At 39.6% G+C, this 24,638-nt stretch overlaps 1 protein-coding gene across 2 annotated transcripts in view; it reads right to left on the bottom strand.

The window, feature by feature from the left end:
• The window catches only part of PALM2AKAP2 (PALM2 and AKAP2 fusion), a 980,740-nt gene that overhangs the window by 366,984 nt on the left and 589,118 nt on the right, over positions 1-24,638 (bottom strand). For both annotated transcript variants that reach the window (XM_078676629.1, XM_078676630.1), the window contains exon 6: positions 22,861-22,962. In XM_078676629.1, coding sequence (XP_078532755.1) covers positions 22,861-22,962 — 102 coding nt within the window. The remainder of the gene's footprint in view (positions 1-22,860; positions 22,963-24,638) is intronic.

Raw genomic sequence — 24,638 nt, 5'->3', positions numbered from 1 at the left:
ACAAGAGAGGAGGTGCATGTTACAAAAAAACAAGCCAGTGATTGGTTAATTGCACAGACACATGAGCAAATTAGCACCCGGACTACACCATGGCCCCTAAGAAAGCAACATTCATGCTAGAGTGTATTAACTATATCGATCATGTGTGGTTACATGATAAAGTAATCTTGTATGTTCATGCCAACAGTTTTTGCAAAACTTTAAAATATCCTTCTGTTGTTATGAGTGCGAAGTGCCTGGCAATGCTATAAGTGAAACTAGATGCTATTGGTTGAATAGTGCCAAACTTGACAATAGTAACTTTAAGTGCAGAGGTGTAATAACATGCATGCAATTTGCAATCCCATCAAGCACTGCTAATTGTAAACAGCATCCCTTGTTTGGCAATGCTATTAATAAACACATCCTTAAGCTCTTGTTATATGCAAATACTTGTTCAGTTTGAAGCAGGTGTACATTGGGAAAGTGACCAGAGTTTTTGGAAGAAGTTGATATAAGTTTTGTCACAACCCTTGCATGGAAGGCTCCATGGAGGCAAACCCAAGAACTCCTAAAAGTGTTCTTATTTCACCCTTTAGAAATGTGGGTATGCAGAAGACCTACTCCAGGGATGGTGCAAGGATCAATAACCCAAAAAGGATTGCAGTAAAACAATGAAGAATTCTAATAACTGAAGAGATACATATAAAGTAAAAACTGATTACTTATATAGAACAGTCCATTTGAGAAAAAATAATTAAAGAAAAGATAACAACAACAGGAGGAGTACTCACTAGGACAATAGCTAAATCAGGAAGATTGCACTTGAAGGTTAGTTAGGCAAGATACGTCTATTAAGGTCTCTGGTGGACCTGAGAACAGCTCTCCTGCTTCTTTTCCAAGAAGATACACATTTTATCTTGAGCTACAACTTGCATAAAGTTTGTGCTGAACTTGACGTTTTTTATCCACCATGGTAAGCCCCAATCTTATTGATGCAGCTTTTCCAAGCCATTAAGACATAATTTCTGGCCTTACCCTAAACTCGTTTTCAGCCTATCCCTATGCTTTCTTTTCCCCCATGTTCACTAGTGTTGAACATCAAAAACTCAGATAATTTGGCTTGGGGCTCCATGAGCCCTAACTATGGTGAATCCGTTTCAGGGAGGACCTGACTTGGCAGTTCGGGCCCGACTGTTCCCATTGGAGCAAGGTCAAGATTGATTTGCACATAGATGTGCGGCTTGGCCCAAACTAAGATGGCATTGGTGTTCAAAATAACAATAGACTGTGATGCGACCCAAGTAATTACCTGTAGCTGAGATTAATTCAAGAATTCAATCAACCCCTTTTTTGTATATTTTAGTGGGCAAACATAGCAATTTGACATCTTTATTAAATATAATTTTGAAAACTGAGTTCATCAGATTCAGAGTCAGTGGCTTTAGATTAAAACCTATGACTCTTCTAAAAAGGGGCTGTTTCAAGGTTGGCACCAGGGAAATGTTAAACTGTATTAATTGAGTTTTAGAGGTTAATTCACTTACACAACAGCATCTAGCCATATTGTGCTAGCAAGCAGAGCATGAATGGCAGTTAAGGCATGTAGATGGGAATGAGAAATTTCTCTCCTGATCTATGTGGCAACACGCACATTAACGGCGAGACTATAATGTAGTGAATGATTTCTTGTACGCCAAAATATCACGCGGGAAATATAGATGCACTAAAATATTGTACAAACAATATTGAAGACTAAAATATCAAGCGGAAAAGTATATATTGATAAGTATATATTTCCTATTCTTAACTCTACATTTACATACCTAAAGATACATATATTGTCAAGGTACATATAAATGAAATTAAGTAAGTGGGTTGTAATAAACCTTTGCCTACCTATAAATATTTACCTTCATGGTATTTTGATTCAGAATATTTGATCAATGACATTTTGGCACATTGATATTTCTAACGTGAAATTCAGATATTATACAGAAAATGTATCTGCTATACTTAAACATACAGTGGCTGAAGCAAAAATATAAGTCTCACTGCTAAGTGGAGGCACAAAACAAGTGTACAGACAGGGAAACATCACAGGCTTCACAATAGGCAGACGGAGACATGCATAATAGTCTTAGTTATGAGGTGCTCAGAGAAAATATATTTCATATAATGGTGGAGCTATGGTCACAAGAGGAATTATAATCCCTGTGCAGAACAAAAATATTATATAGCCACCAGTTATGGCCCCGTAGAGGGTTTTTTCAAACAATATTCAGTAGTGCTACCAGAAGGGCGCAGTAGCAAACTCACATAACCCCTGGGCAGTCTAAGGGAGATTAGGAAATGTGAAAATAATTGAAGTTATTTTTAGAAAAGAGTCTCAAAGGAAGTGAAATGTTGCACAATTATGTAAAAGTAATTAGAAGCACTCACAAGAATCTGGTCCTAAAATTAAATGTCAGTCAGTCAAGTCTTTAATTTGCCACTAGGCCATAAAAACACATAACAATTGTACATTACATTAATGTCACATCAGACATGCAGTAAAAAAAAACTATGACGTTAGCTAAGAAATGATGGGGTGCATATTGGTCAATTAAAAACCCTAGCTCTAGAGCTCTCCTTGAAACTTAACTCAATGAATGGTCTAACTTGGGGGTCAATGGTGATCAACAATGCGCATTATTATGTATTTACTTGCTTTTGTGTTGTGCTATACATGACGTGTGATCACTCTATTTTACGGGGTATATTGCTGACATAAATCAGTACGTGATGGCGTATGCAGGTACCCTGCTTTCGAACTTAGAGGTAGGGGTATGGGATGGAGGGCATCCATTTCTGCAGTAGAAGTCACTGCTCAACTTTTTGGTACAATGAATCAGTTGTGATATGGGTGCGGATTGAGGAGCTGATGATGGTTCAAGGTGATGTGGTAAATTCAGAGCGAGTGTTCATAGATTCAGAGGTATTTCAGTGGAAGGAGAAAAACACACAATGCAGGTTTTATTTATGCCCATACCGTGTTACTGCTGCTTTATGTCTTTGAACAGGATGACACAACTTTTTTTCCCGTTACAAATCCGTGAAAAGAGATGGACATGCTCAGGCTCAGCTATTGCTGGTCATTCAAAGGCGACTCAGGTCTGAGCAAGACATTATTCTTGAGCTAGGCATGTGTTCTCTTTGGCTTGCCTAGCTATAGCGTACAGGTAACTGTTATAGACCCAGCATTTAATGTGGAGGGCTGGTAAAATGTGGCATTTAATGTGGAGAGTTGGGCAAATTTAGCATTTAATATGGATGGTAGGTGAAATTGGCATTTAAAGAGGAGGGTTATTGAAATGTGGCATTTAATGTGGATGGTTATTGAAATGTGGCATTTAATGTGGATGGTCGGTGAAATTTGGCATTTAATGTGGAGGGTTAGTGAAATTTGGCATTTAATGTGGAGGGTTATTGAAATGTGGCATTTAATGTGGATGGTCGGTGAAATTTGGCATTTAAAGAGGAGGGTTATAGAAATGTGGTATTTAATGTGGAGGGTTATTGAAATGTGGCATTTAATGTGGATGGTCGGTGAAATTTGGCATTTAAAGAGAAGGGTTATTGAAATGTGGCATTTAATGTGGATGGTCGGTGAAATTTGGCATTTAAAGAGGAGGGTTATTGAAATGTGGAATTTAATGTGGATGGTCGGTGAAATTTGGCATTTAAAGAGGAGGGTTATAGAAATGTGGCATTTAATGTGGAGGGTTATTGAAAAGTGGCATTTAATGTGGATGGTCGGTGAAATTTGGCATTTAAAGAGGAGGGTTATAGAAATGTGGCATTTAATGTGGGGGGTCGGTGAAATTTGGCATTTAATGTGGAGGGTTAGTGAAATTTGGCATTTAATGTGGAGGGTTATTGAAATGTGGCATTTAATGTGGATGGTCGGTGAAATTTGGCATTTAAAGAGGAGGGTTGGGCAAATTTAGCATTTAATATGGATGTAGGTGAAATTGGCATTTAAAGAGGAGGGTTATTGAAATGTGGCATTTAATGTGGATGGTTATTGAAATGTGGCATTTAATGTGGATGGTCGGTGAAATTTGGCATTTAATGTGGAGGGTTAGTGAAATTTGGCATTTAATGTGGAGGGTTATTGAAATGTGGCATTTAATGTGGATGGTCGGTGAAATTTGGCATTTAAAGAGGAGGGTTATAGAAATGTGGTATTTAATGTGGAGGGTTATTGAAATGTGGCATTTAATGTGGATGGTCGGTGAAATTTGGCATTTAAAGAGAAGGGTTATTGAAATGTGGCATTTAATGTGGATGGTCGGTGAAATTTGGCATTTAAAGAGGAGGGTTATTGAAATGTAGAATTTAATGTGGATGGTCGGTGAAATTTGGCATTTAAAGAGGAGGGTTATAGAAATGTGGCATTTAATGTGGAGGGTTATTGAAAAGTGCGCATTTAATGTGGATGGTCGGTGAAATTTGGCATTTAAAGAGGAGGGTTATAGAAATGTGGCATTTAATGTGGGGGGTCGGTGAAATTTGGCATTTAATGTGGAGGGTTAGTGAAATTTGGCATTTAATGTGGAGGGTTATTGAAATGTGGCATTTAATGTGGATGGTTGGTGAAATTTGGCATTTAAAGAGGAGGGTTATTGAAATGTGGCATTTAATGTGGATGGTCGGTGAAATTTGGCATTTAAAGAGGAGGGTTATTGAAATGTGGCATTTAATGTGGATGGTCGGTGAAATTTGGCATTTAAAGAGGAGGGTTATAGAAATGTGGCATTTAATGTGGAGGGTTAGTGAAATGTGGCATTTAATGTGGAGGGTCGGTGAAATTTGGCATTTAATGTGGAGGGTTAGTGAAATTTGGCATTTCATGTGGCGGGTCGGTGAAATTTGGCATTTAATGTGGAGGGTTAGTGAAGTTTGGCATTTAATGTGGAGGGTTATTGAAAAGTGGCATTTAATGTGGATGGTCGGTGAAATTTGGCATTTAAAGAGGAGGGTTATAGAAATGTGGCATTTAATGTGGGGGGTCGGTGAAATTTGGCATTTAATGTGGAGGGTTAGTGAAATTTGGCATTTCATGTGGAGGGTCGGTGAAATTTGGCATTTAATGTGGAGGGTTAGTGAAATTTGGCATTTAATGTGGAGGGTTATTGAAATGTGGCATTTAATGTGGATGGTCGGTGAAATTTGGCATTTAAAGAGGAGGGTTATTGAAATGTGGCATTTAATGTGGATGGTCGGTGAAATTTGGCATTTAAAGAGGAGGGTTATTGAAATGTGGCATTTAATGTGGATGGTCGGTGACATTTGGCATTTAAAGAGGAGGGTTATAGAAATGTGGCATTTAATGTGGAGGGTTAGTGAAATGTGGCATTTATTGTGGAGGGTCGGTGAAATTTGGCATTTAAAGAGGAGGGTTATTGAAATGTGGCATTTAATGTGGAGGGTTATTGAAATGTGGCATTTATTGTGGAGGGTCGGTGAAATTTGGCATTTAATGTGGAGGGTTAGTGAAATTTGGCATTTCATGTGGAGGGTCGGTGAAATTTGGCATTTAATGTGGAGGGTTAGTGAAATTTGGCATTTAATGAGGAGGGTTATTGAAATGTGGCATTTAATGTGGATGGTCGGTGAAATTTGGCATTTAAAGAGGAGGGTTATTGAAATGTGGCATTTAATGTGGATGGTCGGTGAAATTTGGAATTTAAAGAGGAGGGTTATAGAAATGTGGCATTGAGGGGCCGATTAGGATGGCGGACGGACTTGCGTCCGTCCGCCACACCTGAGTAGGAGGGACCGTCCGCATGGGCAGCGGCGGTCCCTCCATGGCAATTAGGATGTGACCGCCAGGGTGGCGGTCACATCCTCTATTATTAACATTGCGGCGGGTGCAGCTTCAAGCTGCACCCGCCGCAATGTTAAAAATGCATGTGTTGCATTTACATGCACAAAGCGGCAGGCACCGCACGGTGCCTGCTGCTTTGTGTACGCAAATGCAGGGGGGTACCATAGGTACCCCCCATGTGCACCCCCACCCCCCATTCACCCAGGGGGCCCGCACGGGCCCCCAAAGTGAATGTCCGTATGCTTTTCCATGGCGGAAAAGCCGCCGTGGAAAAGCATATTTACACAAACATCATAATATGGCGGACGGTGTCTCATAGACACCGCCTGCCATGTTATAGCTTTTCCGCCGCGGTCGGAAGCCGACCGCGGCGGAAAAGCGGCGGACGGAATTCCAGACCCACCAGCCATCCTAATTTGGCGGTGGGTCTTTGGAGTCTCCGCCGCGGTTTTTCCGCATCCTCCAGGCCGGCGGACACTTCCGCCGGCCCGGAGGATGCGGAAAAAACGCCATACTAATCGGCCCCTTAATGTGGAGGGTTAGTGAAATGTGACATTTATTGTGGAGGGTCGGTGAAATTTGGCATTTAATGTGGAGGGTTAGTGAAATGTGACATTTATTGTGGAGGGTCGGTGAAATTTGGCATTTAATGTGGAGGGTTAGTGAAATTTGGCATTTTATGTGGAGGGTCGGTGAAATTTGGCATTTAATGTTGAGGGTTATTGAAATGTGGCATTTAATGTGGAGGGTTATTGAAATGTGGCATTTAATGTGGATGGTTGGTGAAATTTGGCATTTAAAGAGGAGGGTTATTGAAATGTGGCATTTAATGTGGAGGGTTATTGAAATGTGGCATTTAATGTGGAGGGTTAGTGAAATGTGGCATTTATTGTGGAGGGTCGGTGAAATTTGGCATTTAATGTGGAGGGTTAGTGAAATTTGGCATTTCATGTGGAGGGTCGGTGAAATTTGGCATTTAATGTGGAGGGTTAGTGAAATTTGGCATTTAATGTGGAGGGTTAATGAAATTTGGCTTTTCATGTGGAGGGTCAGTGAAATTTGACATTTAATGAGGAGCAATATTGAAATGTGGCATTTAATGTGGATGGTCGGTGAAATTTGGCATTTAAAGAGGAGGGTTATTGAAATGTGGCATTTAATGTGGATGGTCGGTGAAATTTGGCATTTAAAGAGGAGGGTTATAGAAATGTGGCATTTAATGTGGAGGGTTAGTGAAATGTGGCATTTATTGTGGAGGGTCGGTGAAATTTGGCATTTAATGTGGAGGGTTAGTGAAATTTGGCATTTCATGTGGAGGGTCGGTGAAATTTGGCATTTAAAGAGGAGGGTTATTGAAATGTGGCATTTAATGTGGATGGTCGGTGAAATTTGGTATTTAAAGAGGAGGGTTATAGAAATGTGGCATTTAATGTGGAGGGTTAGTGAAATGTGGCATTTATTGTGGCGGGTCGGTGAAATTTGGCATTTAATGTGGAGGGTTAGTGAAATTTGGCATTTCATGTGGAGGGTCGGTGAAATTTGGCATTTAATGTTGAGGGTTATTGAAATGTGGCATTTAATGTGGAGGGTTATTGAAATGTGGCATTTGGTGTGGATGGTTGGTGAAATTTGCCATTTAAAGAGGAGGGTTATTGAAATGTGGCATTTAATGTGGAGGGTTATTGAAATGTGGCATTTAATGTGGATGGTCGGTGAAATATGGCATTTAAAGAGGAGGGTTATTGAAATGTGGCATTTAATGTGGAGGGTTATTGAAATGTGGCATTTAATGTGGATGGTCGGTGAAATTTGGCATTTAAAGAGGAGGGTTATTGAAATGTGGCATTTAATGTGGAGGGTTAGTGAAATGTGGCATTTATTGTGGAGGGTCAGTGAAATTTGGCATTTAATGTGGAGGGTTCGTGAAATTTGGCATTTCATGTGGAGGGTCGGTGAAATTTGGCATTTAAAGAGGAGGGTTATTGAAATGTGGTAATTAATGTGGATGGTCGGTGAAATTTGGCATTTAAAGAGGAGGGTTATAGAAATGTGGCATTTAATGTGGAGGGTTAGTGAAATGTGCCATTTATTGTGGAGGGTCGGTGAAATTTGGCATTTAATGTGGAGGGTTAGTGAAATTTGGCATTTCATGTGGAGGGTCAGTGAAATTTGGCATTTAATGTTGAGGGTTGTTGAAATGTGGCATTTAATGTGGAGGGTTATTGAAATGTGGCATTTAATGTGGATGGTTGGTGAAATTTGGCATTTAAAGAGGAGGGTTATTGAAATGTGGCATTTAATGTGGAGGGTTATTGAAATGTGGCATTTAATGTGGATGGTCGGTGAAATTTGGCATTTAAAGAGGAGGGTTATTGAAATGTGGCATTTAATGTGGAGGGTTAGTGAAATGTGGCATTTATTGTGGAGGGTCGGTGAAATTTGGCATTTAATGTGGAGGGTTAGTGAAATTTGGCATTTCATGAGGAGGGTCGGTGAAATTTGGCATTTAATGTGGAGGGTTAGTGAAATTTGGCATTTAATGTGGAGGGTTAATGAAATTTGGCTTTTCATGTGGAGGGTCAGTGAAATTTGACATTTAATGTGGAGGGTAGGTTAAATTTGACCCTAATGACGTATTTCAGCAACTGGTCTGAATGATGCTTTCTGGCTAAGTTACAGTGTGAGAAATCCTGCATTCTTGAGGCCTAGAAGACAGAATTGTAATAGTCTAGTTAGGAAACAGCCAGTACGTGGATGGTGGCTCTGTTGTGACACAGAGGAAGCAGAGTGGCCAACATTTGGAAGTTCTGTATCTCTTATGGCATCTGTGGAGTCATTATAGAATCTGCACCGACATAACTCAAAAGAGCCCAGCAGAACAGGTAAAAGTGTACGAAAAGCTTTTTTCATCAACTTTTTTGATAAGTTGCTATTACGAAACTGTCAGGTAGGCCTTGAAGAAACAAGAGGAATGGTGCAACAGATAGGGAAGAGAATTCATCTGAACAGGTTGATACGGGAGTTAATGCAACAGCAGAATGATCTAATGAATATTAGAACATTGGAATGTTGGGAGCTCCATTGAAGACAATGGAGTGCTCCATGCTTTTATGGGCCGGTAAAGGCCCGCAAATCAACATTCCAATGTTGTTTTCAAAGGCCTCTCGGAGCCCGAGGGAATTGAAACCCCTCGAACTTCAGAGGCCTTTGTTTTATTTGTCGGAACATTCTGCCCTCTAGTGGCAGAATGTTCTCCTAACCTTATAGCCTTTCGTAGCTGGACTATGCTGTCTATTAAAGTTCCGCTCCCTTGTTAAAGTCCCTCGTCTTCGGCTCAGGCCTTTAACGCTGGAGCAGGTCTTTAATATAGCCTTATAGCCCGCCGTAGAGGACTATACCGGCTATTAAAGGCCCTCTCCAGCGTTAAAGATTTAACAAGGGAGAGGGACTTTAATAGCGGTATAGCCCAGCTACGAAGGGCTATAAGGCTATTAGAACATTCTGTCACTAGAGGGCAGAATGTTCTAACAAAAAAGAACTAAGCCTTCAGGGAGCGCGAGGGGATTGGAATCCCCTCAGGCTCTCCCAAGCCTTTGTTCACAGCCAGAGCTGTGAACAAAGAAACATTGGAATGTTGGAGCTCCAGGCTTATACCGGCCATTATAAGCCCGGAGCACTCCATTGTTTTCAATGGAGCTCCCAACATTCCAATGTTCTAATAGCCGGTATAGCCGGCTATGGCGGGCTTTAAGGCTTTAGTAGAACATTGGAATGTTGGGAGCTCCATTGAAGACAATGGAGTGTTCCGGACTTCTAATGGCGGGTAAAAGCTCAGAGCTCCATCATTTCAATGTTGTCCAAAGGCCTCACGGAGACTTAGAGGATTTCAATCCCTCGGGCTCCGTGAGGCCTTTGTTTTATTTGTTAGAACATTCTGCCTTCTAGTGGCAGAATGTTTTAATAGCCTTATAGCCTTCTATAGAGGAGCCATACTGGCATTAAAAGCCTGCTCCCTTGTTAAAGGCCGAGGCAATGGCGTGGGCCTTTAATGGCTGGTATAGCCCGCTACGACGGGTTATAAGGCTATATTATAGTTATAGAGTACGGCCTTGCTCCCACAGAGAAATAATAGTGGTTCTAGTGAATCTATAAAGAGGAAAGCACACGGACCGCTCTTTGATAACCTGAGCCTTCCCATTGTCTTTATAGACATAAGAGAGAGGGACTATTATCTGTACAATGGGGCTGTGTTACTCAATACATAATAGTTTTTCTATTGTATCCCTCTATGGTGAATTTGAAAGTGTTGAAAGCTATCCAAAGCTTCTTGCATGTAAACATAAAATGCAGGCTACTTTGTCTATATCGGGAGGGCTTCTATAGGCACAGTAGTCTTTTTGATAGACTATGATGCAGATGGTATTGTACCTTTCTTTTCAGAGTGTATCTTGAATACACATTTCTGTTTTTTTCCCTTTATGTAGCTCGCTCATGAGCATGAGATAACAGAAATCAGCAATAAGAAAACCCTCACCTGTGCCTTCTGAGGCAAAATCTAAGGTAACCCTTTCATACTAAGGAACAAAGGTACAAAGGCAGTGTGCACTGTGCACCCAAGACTAGTGGTCGTACTCCTACGCTACAAGAAAAAAACAGAGGGAGACACTGCAGGCATGTCTGTCAATTTACTGATCAAAGAACAGTATTATTCAGAAGTGAAATCCATAATCTGGCTTTGAGATTAGAGTAGTTAAACTTTCAAATTGAACTTGGTTGAACTTGTGACATCACAGCTTGCAGACCACAAACATCTTACGCCCCATTTATTCCATGTTCAGAAAAGCGTATACCTCACAAATTCCTCAAATTTTCTGCTAAACACAGACTGAAAGGCGACAAACTTTAACTGTAATTTACATCTGTAAATTATTGCCTTTGTTAGCTCAAAGAAAAGACAGAACCGGGAAAGATCATACTGACTTGATTAACTGATCCTTGCTGGCCATTTGTTTTCAAGGCTATGTGGCTGAGTCACTAAATTGATTACTTATGAACAAAAACATCTTAGTTTTAATCTTGGCATTATGGTTTCCCTAAATAAAGCTTGTATAACAGGAAGATCAAAATATAATCTTGCCCAAAATGTAAATATGTGGACCCCACTTGTATCATGCAACTCTACGTATGTAAAAATAAAATGTGCTGTTAAGTAATTGTTCCAATTACATTTTCCCACATCCCTTCCATGTGAAAACCAAGTTTGTATGATTCCCGTCTCAACAGCACCCACACACACAACATAATTTTTGTCTTATACCGAAAATGTTGTGTATAAGGTGCCCTGCTCCCACTTGCAGTTAAGAGTCACACTGTTTCACAATACCTAGCAAGAAAATAAATCCACAAGATAGCTTTGAAAGAAATCATTATTGAAAGCATCCATATGCCAGAGTTTTTGAATGTTGTGATTGCTGTTACTCAAAAATGATGAGTATACATACGGGTGGATGGTGAGTTGAATTTCAAGAGAAACATTACATATTTATTAATAAAAGGGAAAAGCGTGAGTGTGAGTCAAATGCCTTACAGAGTCAACATATAATAGCGACAAGTATCTACATAGGAAGCAATTGCATATGATATGTAATAACAGTACATAAAATGCAAATGCTCTGACTCCACTGATTAGCTATGTTGCCTGGTCAAAAAGTATGGAGCGTCAGAAATCCTACTGTGTGTTAGATGAAAAAGAGGCCAATTCTTTTTAACTCTAGACTAAGATTGAGGAGTCTATAAAATATGCCATATAAGAACAACCAAAGGCATCAACCTTTCGGAGGATCGAAAATATTAAAAGAGTGTATGAACAATCATCCCATTTAAAACTAAACGGGAGAGTTTATACAAAACATAAAATTATGAGCACTGAACTAAGATGAACAACGTTCTGCAGGCAAAGGTGCAGAATTTATGATTCATGGTGAGATTGAAGGGTCTGAGGAACAAAAAGGACATGACTAGAAGACCTTTTTGTTGGAATCTATTAGCGTTCAAAATAGCAAATTCAGCATCCATTGCTGGTTCTTTTTTTTAGGACGCCTGTAGCTGGGCAATCCCTCTGTCATCATGGCAATAATGTCGTTCTAAAGAAAAATAAGAAATTATCAAACTCTGCTGAGTTTCTAAATCTGTAACTTTACTAAATGTGAATAGTAAAATATACCTAGTTGAGTATTTAAAGCAGAGATTCATTATTAGTAAAAAATATTTTTGAACTTCTTACCTGCAGAGGTGCAGCAACTGCATTACACAGCCTTTGTTGCATTAGTGATTGTAGTAGTAGTGACGTTCCAGCTCACACACAGGGGCTATCTCTGGGCAATTGATATGCATATGTGGTTGTTTTGTTTAACTAGTATCTCTTTATTGGTTTACAGATGAAAATTCCATTTATGGAAACAAGGACAAAAAGGATGTTGTTACATCTTTACAGATGTTGCATTTGTTCAAGTGCTTTAAGTCCCTGGGCTGTAGTGGTACATTCAGCCTCTTATATTATTTAGTTACAACCTTATTTATGTAATGCAATTGTACAAATGCAGTCAACATGTGGGAGACTTTTGTGATTCTGGACATACAGAATAAGCAGAATTTACTAACAACTCAGATCTTTCCAAGTAATGTAACCTTTAAACGGATAGGATAGTCTCTGTCTCAAAATCGTGTTTACCCTTCCCTGTTAATGCTTCACTCATTCTTCCCTGTTAGTCCCAACCTTCAAAGAGACGACTGCTAATGTTCGCCATAAAGATAAGTTTGGGCTTTAAGTCAGAATGTATCCATGTATTTCAGGGTATGTATTCTAAGTATGCTTTTAAAACATTGTTTTGTAATCAAAGTCAAAAGATTTTCCTTATATTATGGCAAACATGAACACTTATTTTTTCATGGTAGCAGGCATACTTCTTACAGTAAAATAAGGATGATGAACCATCATTGTGCAATAATTTGTTATGCCCTTTTCCAGTGGTAATAATACACTGCAGTTTTCCAAGAGAGATTGAACCATCTGTCTTCTGTCTGTAATTCTACTCAAATTGTTTTTACACAAAAGATTCTTAAAGAAGGTATGAACAACGTAAATAAAATTGAGTTGATGCAGTGCATTGACATTATACGTCTGTACTATTTAAATCATGTGCAATTGATGCATACCTGGTGGGGGATATTCCTCCTATGTTTAACTGACAGCAGGACATTTGATACCTTCACTTCATTACTGGCTAGTCTCATTAGATTTACTGGTTATAAAGTCAAAGCTCCTATAATTTAAGAAATGACATTGAACACAACAAGTCATGCAGTAGTTCAATCAGTTAAAAAGCTTTTGCATTTCGGGGTTTTTTGTACCTCGGAACTTGGATGACTGTTTTACCTTAAAGTACCAACATGTATGGTCACATGTGAACTTGTCACTGTAGCAAAATTAGGGATACTGGTTTCCCTAATTGTGAATGTAAATATATTAAAATATCTGTGCTCCTGAATACATTACATGTTTCAATATTTGCCCATCATATTCTACAGGCATATTTCACAATACTTGAGATTCAGATTAACGTGTTCCTCTGAGTTAATAAAAGCTTGTGCGCTACCTTTCGTTTACACATCAATAAGGGCTGGCTAGGTTTTTGATTATATTTCTGTGAAACCTGACTTTATGTTCTTTAGTTTTGTTTTATCCCATAACAATGCTCCCGAGATGAGGTTTACAGTCAACAAGAGCTGACAATTCTGTTTGAGTTCTTGATTTCTGAAGAATTCTTTTTAGTTGCTAAAGAAACTAAGATTCAGAATGATTCAAGATATGATTCAGACATCATTTGACAGTAGCAGGTGTTTGATATATCCAACGTATTTCACTACCATGCTCACACAAGCACAGGATGTTTTGTATCCAGATGGTAATTTTAAAGTCATTTCACAACTTTAAACACTGAAACCAAAAGCCAGCTTCCAATGTTTATATATCCAATTCAGGGAATTATTGGCTAAGATTATTTGATAATATTCTATTAGTTTACCATCACAATTCAAAGATGCTCTTTATTTCAGGAAGTAAATAGTCATAATAACTTTGGAATTCTACACCAAACGAAATACAGAAATTCTACACAGATATCAATCAATTGTAACTAAATGGCACCAAGAGCGAATTATATTTGCCAGACAGACTTTGAAAATATATTTTGAAATAACAGAGGGTCTGGTTATAACAATGACATTTAGAATATACGTATTTACCAGTGAGACTGAAAACAATCTACTTATAATACTCGAAGGGAAGTACTTGATGTTCAGTTATTGATGTTGATCAAGCACATGTATTTTTTCCCATCTCTACGGAGACTCTTCTCTGACACTGCAGCTAATGTTTCTTCTATTATAACATAACATAACGTGTATTTGTAAAGCGCACGTTCACCCATAATCTCTTGGCGCTGAATCAGAATCTTACCTGGGATATAGAGATGCTGCAGTCAAAGACCCACAATAATTAACTGTGAGAAGCTTAATGGGGGTAACCTTTCAAATACTAGCTTGAGGAAATAACTATTGGTACTGGTATTAAATCACTATCTCATGACACTGAACTAGAGCGCTTTATACGGATGGCCTTGTGACAACAAATGTGATCAACATTGGGGCTTCTAGTCTAATCCTGTTTTAAAATTCTGCTCTTCATGGGATGTTTCCTCTTTTCTGTACAATGCAAATGATCAGTGGTAAGATATATTTTCTTATTTAATTTGTAAGTTTTGAAGCACATTTTGTTTTTTGTCCTTTAATTGTACTCTTGCCTAAATTGTTTAAATCTTGGTTCCAACGGAGATATGAGAACATAAAATAATGGCAAAGTTAGGGTTACCACTCGTAAATTAAATTTGTAATGTAAACAACACTATCAGTGCAGTGATACATTACAATAGTGGAGAAGATTAATTCTATTGATTTTGTGAAAGGATGGAAATAATCACTGAGATTTACACAGAGTTGGTGGGTTACTGAAGAAGAACTTGTCACATCAATATTTGTTTGAAAAAATTCCTAATGTTCTCAAGTAGGAGATATCTAAGGCTCATATATTGTACTGCTGTTGACTCACTGAAATTCTCTTTATCTGCCTTTAGCATTCTAGAGTGCATTGAAAGGTACGGATTGATTCTTTGGGTATGCCTAAACTATGAGATATTTGTCTTCTTTCTCGTTCCTCTGTATCCCACAAGGGTCTGTTCCTTTTATATGAGCGTAGTACATGCAATTAGCTCATTTGGGGGAGTTGGTTTAATTGGACAAATGCCAATAGATGCCTGTTACAGCAGATTTATTCTGTGGGCCTTCATGTCCATTGTGAAACGATTTAACTGGTTTATTATCTATCTCGTCTTTACCTCCTTTTAAGTGATGGAGGCAGATTACCAGCTTTCTTAAATCATTTTGTGGTGGTAACAATCTGCCACCAAAACTTTTTGTGTTGGAAATTTCACACATGGGCAAAGTCTATCCCCCTTGCAAAACATTACTTGCATAATTGTAGAATGACAAAACTCTAGTTTAACCGTTGTTTCATGTGTTATTGCTGATTCAAGCCTGAGTGTTCATTTTATGAGACTCACAGTGCAGTGTTAAGATATGCCTTCAGGTCAATGTAATCACCATAGCATTGAGTGCTTGATTTACTGTTTTAGTTTTCGTTTTTTCACTAAGAATGTCTTGTACCCTAAACATTGCTTGAGGTCTTCTTTTGAGGGCCCAGTTGTCTGTTTATTTGCATAAGTATATCGGTATATTCAAGGAAGTATCCTCAAAAGCTTTCTCCTTTTCTTTATCAGATTCAGAGGTAGCTGCAATTCAAAGTCCTAAAACCAGGAACAGCACAATCAGTGTTCAGAGGTGGCAAACAGCATGCTGTGGTATTAATTACTACTCTTGGCTGCCCCTTATTGATGCCCATGGCATAAGTGGCTGGACCTACAGGTCATCACAAATACAATACAAGGAAATCAAAATATAATGGCATACAAACTCAAGAATACATAACAAAGATTCAGAAAAATACAGAACTGTAAGTCTAGTAAGATCGCAGGGGATGGAGGTGGTATCCTACGCCGATGACACCCAGATCATGGTGTCTCTGGCTCATTCCTCTGTTCATGCATCTGCCATTAGCTTTAGGTCATGCATGCAGCATGTAGCAGACTGGATGATCATCAATTCCCTAAAGCTAAATGGCGATAAGACAGAGGTCTTGGTCTTTGGGAAGGACCAAGATGCTTGGTCGAGCGAGTGGTGGCCTTTATCTCTTGGCATCTGCCCCACTCCCTCCCAATCAGCCAGAAATCTCGGCGTGGTCTTCGACACCTCACTCTCCATGAAGCTCCAAGTAAATAGGACTGTGGCCACGTGTTGGGGTGTGATTAGGATCCTTAATAGGATCCGTAACTATCTTTCTCTCCAAGCTCGTAAGCAGATTGCAGTCGCTCTTGTTGGCTCAAGGCTTGATTATTGCAATTCCTTGTATGCGGAGTCCAACAAGGGTCTTATTCATCGACTGCAAATAGTGCAGAACGCGGCAGCACGCTTTGTGCTGGCCCTTCCCTTGGCATCTTCCGCTACGACCGCCAGGAGAGATCTTCACTGGCTCCCTGTCCAGTATAGAGTCTCTTTTAAGATTTTATGTCTTACGTATAGAGCTCTTGAGGCAGGTCCGGATGATGCACTTGGGTCTTTGCTCTCTCGTTATCTTCCATCCAGATCCCTTCGATCTGCTGGCCTATCTCAACTGGTAGTGCCTCGCATACGGCTAGCCAGATGGGGAGCAAGAGCCTTTTCTGCTGTGGCCCCTAAGCTCTGGAACTCCCTTCCAATTGAGGTTAAATCTCTTCCCTCAATGGATTTGTTTAAAAAAGCCCTGAAGACGTGGTACTTCATCAAAGCCTATCAATGATGGAATGCTGGGTTGATTTGCGAGCTGTATTATTCGTTTTAGGCGCCTTGACGCCCATTGGGCTAAGTTTGCGCATGACAAGACTCACATCATTCATTCATTCAACTGTGATGGTGAGGGACACACTCTCTCAAATACATATCAAGAAATTGATATATATATAAGCACATGGTGGGACACAGTTAGATAGCTAGACACCGAAAATGCATGCATGTGTTTGTTAGGGGAAAAAAAACAAAAGAAAACAAAAACTGTTTTACTGTTATCAGTAAATAAAAATTCCGGATTATTTTGCAATCCCATATCATTATTTCCTTTCTTCTAAAGAGGAAATTGAAGAGCAATTTTCAGTTTAGATTAATCTTAAAATTGAAATCAAGAAATGTTTTCACCAAATATTTTCCAGCTTGGAGTTTTAAATATTTAAAGAAAAAATATTTTCCTATTACTGCTTTCTGACCTAATTTTGTACATCATCTTCATGCTTGGTGAATAAGTCTCTCGCCACTCTTGTTGTTATGATTAATTTAACTGAAGGTATAGAGGATATAACAAAGATAATGTCCACTTCTTTTGAAGTGCCCATTAATTTCAAAATTGAAAATGGGACAATATCCTCTCCCATGCCTACAATTAAACTTGTTTCGTGAAAATCGTCCTTCCAGGATTTCATAATGACAGTACATCTGGTAACGATGTGGCCTCAATTTCAGTGAGTGTATATTTGAAACAGGAAAAAGAATCCGCCTTAACAAATAATGTAGTTCACCCTATTGTCAAGTAAAGCTGTTTCAATCGACTGATTCCAGTGTTGTCAAAGTTTTCTACCGTTTATTAGCAGTGACACCAGAAGCATTGGTGACAAATTTATATTCAATGCTCTTCTTCTATAAAAAGCTTTGATGCAAGATTCAATTTAATTGTAAATTCATTATTAAAAGAGTTTGGGAGAATGAATATCGTTATTTCCACACCCCAAATCACTGATACCGTAAATATCTGTAGTTTCAGGAAACGAGAGTATCATGGTGTATTATACCGTCACACATATTATTCTGTGCATGGTGGCACCTTGGCTACGGGGAGGAATCATCCTTTTCTTTGACAGTCAAGATGGGATTTCAATAAATGTTCTCAGCTTCTAGGCCTTTACACTAATCCATTATACATCTTCATAAAACTCAGCTGTAATTCCTAGTAGGAATAAAAATTGTTTGCTGCCTGAAATACAGGTTAATTTGTTGAACTAAATTGTTGTGGAAGGTCTTTTAACACCTTCAAATCCACCATTTTATGTTGTATCAAAAAATGACTAAACTATTTAAAAATACTGAGGAGGAATTACAGGCTGTTCGTAAGTGGACAACAGTTTACCATAATGAAGGGATAAGGCATCTTTTGACACATTATTTGAGCCGGGAAATTTAAGCAATGATAAAATCAAACTATGCAAATAAAAGTGCACATGGCTCTTGATGACCATTTCTTCAATGAAGATTTTTAAAATACAGATGAACGATTTGAGTTTCAAATGGTTCATGGCAATAACACTGCTCAAAATTATGTTTTAAACACGTCTATTTCCACAATAAACATATTTGAAGTATCCGGATGATGGAAAATTGGTGCTTATACAAACGTCTGTTTTAGTGTGCTGAAAGCTCTTTCGCCTTGAAAATCCCAGCAAAAACGAGTATCCATATTCTCCTTTCTTAGGAGTCAAGTAATCTTGCTAGTTTTGTTTGCAAAATTAATGAAGAATTAATGATAAAAGTTTGTATACACAAGGAAACATTTAGTTTCTTTAACACATGTTGGAGAAGGCCAATCCAGAATAGCTGATAGCTTCTTTTTAGAATCTCTAGAAGGCATTTCATTTCTAGATGCATTCAGCTTAAACCTAAAATATTAAATTTTATCCTTCCTAAATGTACTCGTTCTCTGTTAACGAATACATATGTCCAAAAGGAAAAATGGTATCAGGCTCCAGTGGTGTGGAACAGTCATTTTCTCTAAGAAGAGGAAGTGAACAGATTTCGGGCTTAGCAAAAACTGGATAAAAAGGCATGGCACTCAAATTACGCTGAGCAAAGGTCAGCCACTATGAGGTTAGAAGTTGCATCTCTCATCTGATCCGTCATTTTAGGAGTCTTCATTCGTTTCTAGAGAATATTATTGTTTACAGCCTAATCTTGATCAATACACATTTAACAGTCATCTACAACCAACAGAGCAGAGGGTTTAACAAAGTTGTCCTCTTCTGTTCTCATAACAATTGGTTAGAGGAACACAAGATGTCAGCATTATTCATAGGAGATCTAATACAAGGAAGTCAGCACACTTCTGTCTTTTTCTTCTTAGGAGAGGACTGAAAACCTCCATCATGCCTCAAATGCCCTTTAGGACAGACCTGAATCACATGTCCAGCTCCATCACAGTATAGACATAAATTGTGGTGTTGCAATCTTTCAATGACTGGTCCCCGAGTAGGTCTGCGGCGAATGCTTCTTGACAGAGGTAACTTTCACATTTGAGCACTTAACTCATGTAATTTACTCATATACCTTTGAGTAACTTTACACCCAGATTTTGTGTACAGCCAAAGGTGGTAAAGTTACTTAAACATGTAAGAGTAAATTACATGTATAAATTACTTTAAAGTGTAAATTACCTTTGTGAATAGTCCCTTGTTTGTAAATAGCCCCCACAAACTTCAAATTGCAGGAGATTTACACTTGGATTTTGTAATTAGCCAAAAAATTAAAAACGTGATCAAAAGTGTATGTTACCTTTGTGAACCAGGCCCAAAGAGGTGATGATAGTGGCGGCTCGCAGTGGGAGTGAAGCGGAGTGGGGGGGGGGAGTGTAGGGTGGGGGGTAGTGGAGTCGAACATACGACATAACAAGGTAATAGCACGTATCCTATCTGGATATTCCTGAATGAGGGAGATGACAGACAAATGTAGAAATTGAACAAAACATCGAATTTTCAGTAAAGGTCCAAGCAAGACAGGAAAATCTGCCACACCCAATGGATTTTAGAACGTAAACTGTGCAGCATCTGAAGACTACATAGTTTTACTGGGGACATTCACAAAGTTATTTTCGACCATTAATCTATGTTTACAACTACAAATGCCTGTATTTACAACTGCCAGGAATTCAGAAACTGATTCTTGCGGGTGTAAATGGTTTTAGAACTGAGGAATAATCTGCCATTTATTTATTTATAAGTGTGCAGACAAAAGCTCAGGGGTTTAGCTTCAAGGGGGGTGTTTGGGATGTTACACCCCTACCCCCAAAATAAAAGTATTTTCTGTTAAATAGTTGTGTGCAGGTGCTTTCAGTCGGTTATAGTGAGGTGTCTGTCGGATAGCAACATGAATTTTTCCATACACACAGACAATAACACACACATTCTCTCTCCCTCTCTGTTTTGAAAGTCTTCAGAAATGTTGGTTACTTTACAAAATGTTGAGTTTCTCTCACTTAGTACCTCTACCAATCCACAGTCATCTGCATTTCCACTGCCCCTTTAGACCCTCTCATGAGCCTTGCTTATCATGATGTATTTTAACGTTGTATGCCAGTGTTATTGTTGAGAAATCTGAAGCTCACATCCTCCCCTTCTTACTAACCAGGCTGGGCCCCTGCATTGCTGAAAAGTAAATCCCACACAAGGGGTTGGAAGCAGGACGCACAGGGCATAGCTAGCCCTGTAAGTTTACGAATGGCCACAACCAGGCATGTTTGTGGAGCATTCGCATATTGAAATCTGACCCTTTACAGCCCTGGAAATGGATGGAAATTTGCCATAGGCTAGAGTAACTCCCTTTCCAGGATAAGAAGCGGAATGGATCGCCCCAATTTTGGTGGGGTTGTAAGTGAACTGGTTTCTCCAAAAATTTCACCGGTGAGTAAAAAACTCTGCTCTGCCAGATATCCATAGTTAGCACTCTATGCCTTTTGGTGCTACTTTAACTAAAAAGTTTAAAATTCAATATCTCCGGTTCTACCATTTGGATTTTTGTCCTGTTGTTCTTGTTTGATTTATTAAATAAAGCTCTATTTTTCTAATCTGGTGTGGGATCTTTTTGTGAGCTGTGTTCACAGTTTACCTGTATGAAATACTGCAGAAATACTTCACTCATTGCCTCTAAGTTAAGCCTCACTGGCCTGTGCAAAGCTACCAGGGAGTTTTGCACAGGTTAAATTACGGTTTGCGCGTGCCTTACCCTGGCAAGGATTGTAGTTGCTTCTTGATCAGGGCTCACACCCCAGTCAAACAGTAACCCAGTTTCTTACAACAAGCAAACATGTTGCTGACCACATACAGAATAGGGTACAATTCACCTTGCTGGCTCTTTCACATCGAATGCTTTTCTTTTGATTTGGTTCATCTGGAGATCCTGATTCTCATTATAACTATACATTTCAATTGTTCATATATGTAGGACATCAAGGAAAAAAACACTCTTCTACTGCCTGCCCCACTGCCATGCTTCTGTAAATGAAATACATATGAATAATGAGCCTCACTTCTGCTCCAGCTACTTGCGGGGCTCTAACACTCACGTATGCCCTCCTAAGGGGGTGCGGATTCATAAAACCCTCATCTTTGCTAGATCTGGTGCAACGGTAAAAAATGTTGTTCAACCCTAAAGGCAGGTGTTCCAAGAATACCTAACAACATGCATTGAAAAAAACGTACAGCGTCTGACGGCCACACCCCCTACCGAAAAGTACATGTTAACAGACCTGTGTAATTCAGGTCAACATGAACTCGGCTACTTTTAGGGAATAGTGGCGTGTTTGAAAAACAAAACATCACAATATTTAATTTTGTAGAATAATTGGAAACTATCCCTCTTATTTTTCTCACTACATCTACTTTGTGAAAAAATAAGTATCTGTAGGTCGCGAGAGTGGGAAACAGCGGTGGAAATGTAGTATATTGCTTTTTTGGGATATTCTACAGTGAAAAGACAGTAAAGATGCTTGAACTTCGGCCAAGCAGAAATATAAAAAGACAACACACTTTGTAGAGAAGGATGGGTCTCTTTAGGTAGTTGGAACCTTATTTATTTATGTATTTGTGTTTAATGACTTATTCAGTGAACGTAATCGCTTGTTTTATCTTTAGATGTCACCTTTTGGCAACTTCCACTCTACAACCATATGGGAGTGGCAGCTGCTACCACCCACCGAGAAGTGGTTTGTTGGAGGCAGCATTTCGTTTGAATTTTTGGAACAGGGGATCTCCAAGTGTCAATGGTTACTGCAATGCATGACTTGCGGCCTGCACACTATGGCAAGAATGCCAGCGCCCTGCGGTCCGAGCTATTCCTAAGGGGCATAGGAATTACCATAGGTAGGATAGAAGGACAGGGCTGGATAAGAAAGCAACCCCAAGGGAGCAGAACACAATTTTTTCACAGGCACAAAGATGTACATAAACATGACTCTGGAGTACTGTGCTGGACCCTGACTCATTCATGAGATTTTCTCCAGAGTGCCGGTAAATATAAATTTGAGATAATATTTATTCAGAAAGCTGTGCTGTGAAAGTAATAGTTTGACCATATGTTTACAAACTATTTTGTGGGAGCCTGCACGGTCAAACTCTGTTAGAGAGTTGGCGTGGCTTACCAATCGCTCAGTGCAATCTTGTGCTACTCTTAAATCATTTTTAAGGCTGTTTTTACCTTTCAGGCCAGCTGTGGCATAGACATAATAGCATACATAGCTCCCCATGCTTAATGAACATAAAAAGCAGCTAATATATCAACAAGCAAGCACACCTGCAGTTAATGCATTTTGCACTGCACTAAAAAAATGGAGAAGCCAATGCTGAATATGAAGCATGAAGTAAAGCAGATTGAAGGCAACATCATGTTTCATCAAATGAAGGACTGCACAGTTGGCACACTTGCTTATCATGCCTCCACACCTCAACCAAGCTTTGACGACCAGGCTCCCGCATTCTGTCCCCGACACTTACCCGGAGCCTTGTACGTCCAGTCCTGCCCTGTGGTGGTCTCTGCTGTTCGAGGGTAGAGGGCTTGGAGATCAGGGATCTGAGAGTAAATGTAATTTACTGCATCTGAGATTGGAGAGATAGAAATGACAATATATTGTGAGCACATTGGGACCAAGTATCCCTAAAGTGGTCGTTGGCTTCTACAGCAGATGATTACTCTTAGAACAAACCTTCAAAAATGCAAAGTTCAGAAGAGGGATGCTTTGGTTTTGAAAAGGGATGCTTTTTTCCATCTCTACAATGGGATGTGGTACAATGGGCCTACAGGGGTGATGCCATAAAAATAGGGCCCAGTGGAAGGGCCACTTTAGGTTCTCAGGAAAGGGACTGCTTCCTATCCCCTAAATGATAATCTCTTGAGAGGTATGAGCTTATCTAAAGAAACAGTACCCATAGAGGCTCTTATCCTCAGAACTGGATCAAAGAACAAAGCACAGTACCATTGACATATAATCAGTATTTAGTTTCTCATAATTTCAGGTGTGAGATTGTAAATAAGAAGTATTTTGACCTTTGCCGCTGAAGGTAGGTATGAATTTTATTTTGGCTCATAGTTATTATCGGATATGCAGGGTAATCACTTATGTCATATTTACATGTCATAATATCTCCTATTCACAAGGCGTGGAAGTTTCACCTCATGCACAGTGAAAGGAGTGGTTGCCCATTATTACAAAGTGCTCCAATTTATTCCAATTGATCGTGCGTCCACAGAGGTGGCTTTACGATGTTATGATTTGGGAACCCCCAGAAGTGTGAATTTAGGCTCTGGGCCACAACCTGAGATCTTTGCAGAAAAGCAATGCTTACCATTCAACAGTGTGTAGTGAAGCATAAGGGACCATTAAGGGAAGTTATGACACTCGAGAAGCACAGTGAATTAGTCCTTCTATAGTCAGTTGGTATAAAGGAAGGAGGCATCTGAGGAGATCGAGGGGAGAAAGGCAACCTTGGTAGGTCAAGAGCAGGGAGTGGTAATGGGGGTTGTGGTGGGGAATCGTGGGTGAAACTTCAGAACTGGGAAGTACATAAGAGAGAGGAAGGAAAGGGCAGATGGAATGGAGTGAGGGTTTTGGCACGCGAGAGGAGAAGAAGGTGAGACCAGATCACTGAGAGAGAAGTGGATAAGTGCGACAGCGAGTGGGGAGCCCTTGAGGGGAGGGTGATGGGAGTTTTGAGCCTTGGGAGGGGATTATGATGGGAAAGTGTACCAGATGAGATGGGAGGCCCAAGCATAGGAAGGGAGGTGCAAAACTTAAACCTATCAGTGGGTGGATAGTTCACCGTGTACTAAAAAATGAGTCACTGACCAGATTCCCCAAAGGCTTCACATTCTTCTTCCTTTCTAATTGTTTCATCAGCCGCCATTTGTAGGTGAGTTAAACTCCCCTGCTGCTATCAAGTGGTTGTTCCTGTCACTAGAGGCACGGATTGATTGCATTTAGCCTTGTTACAATGACAGCACAAGACATGTAATTTCTAATAATTATTATTATTCATAAAATAGCTTTATAGCCCGTCATAGAGGGCTATACCGGCTATTAAAGGCCCTCTCCAGCGTTAACAAGGGAGAGGGACTTTAATAGCCGGTATAGCCCAGCTACGAAGGGCTATAAGGCTATTAGAACATTCTGCCACTAGAGGGCAGTATGTTCGAACAAAAAAGAACAAAGCCTTATGGGAGCGTGAAAGGATTTGAATCCCCCCAGGCTCCCTGAAGCCTTTGTTCACAGCCAGAG

This window comes from Lissotriton helveticus, chromosome 2_1, assembly GCF_964261635.1.
Source record: "Lissotriton helveticus chromosome 2_1, aLisHel1.1, whole genome shotgun sequence".
In the NCBI taxonomy this organism is placed as follows: Eukaryota; Metazoa; Chordata; class Amphibia; order Caudata; family Salamandridae; genus Lissotriton; species Lissotriton helveticus.
This window is presented reverse-complemented; position numbering and strand designations above follow the sequence as displayed.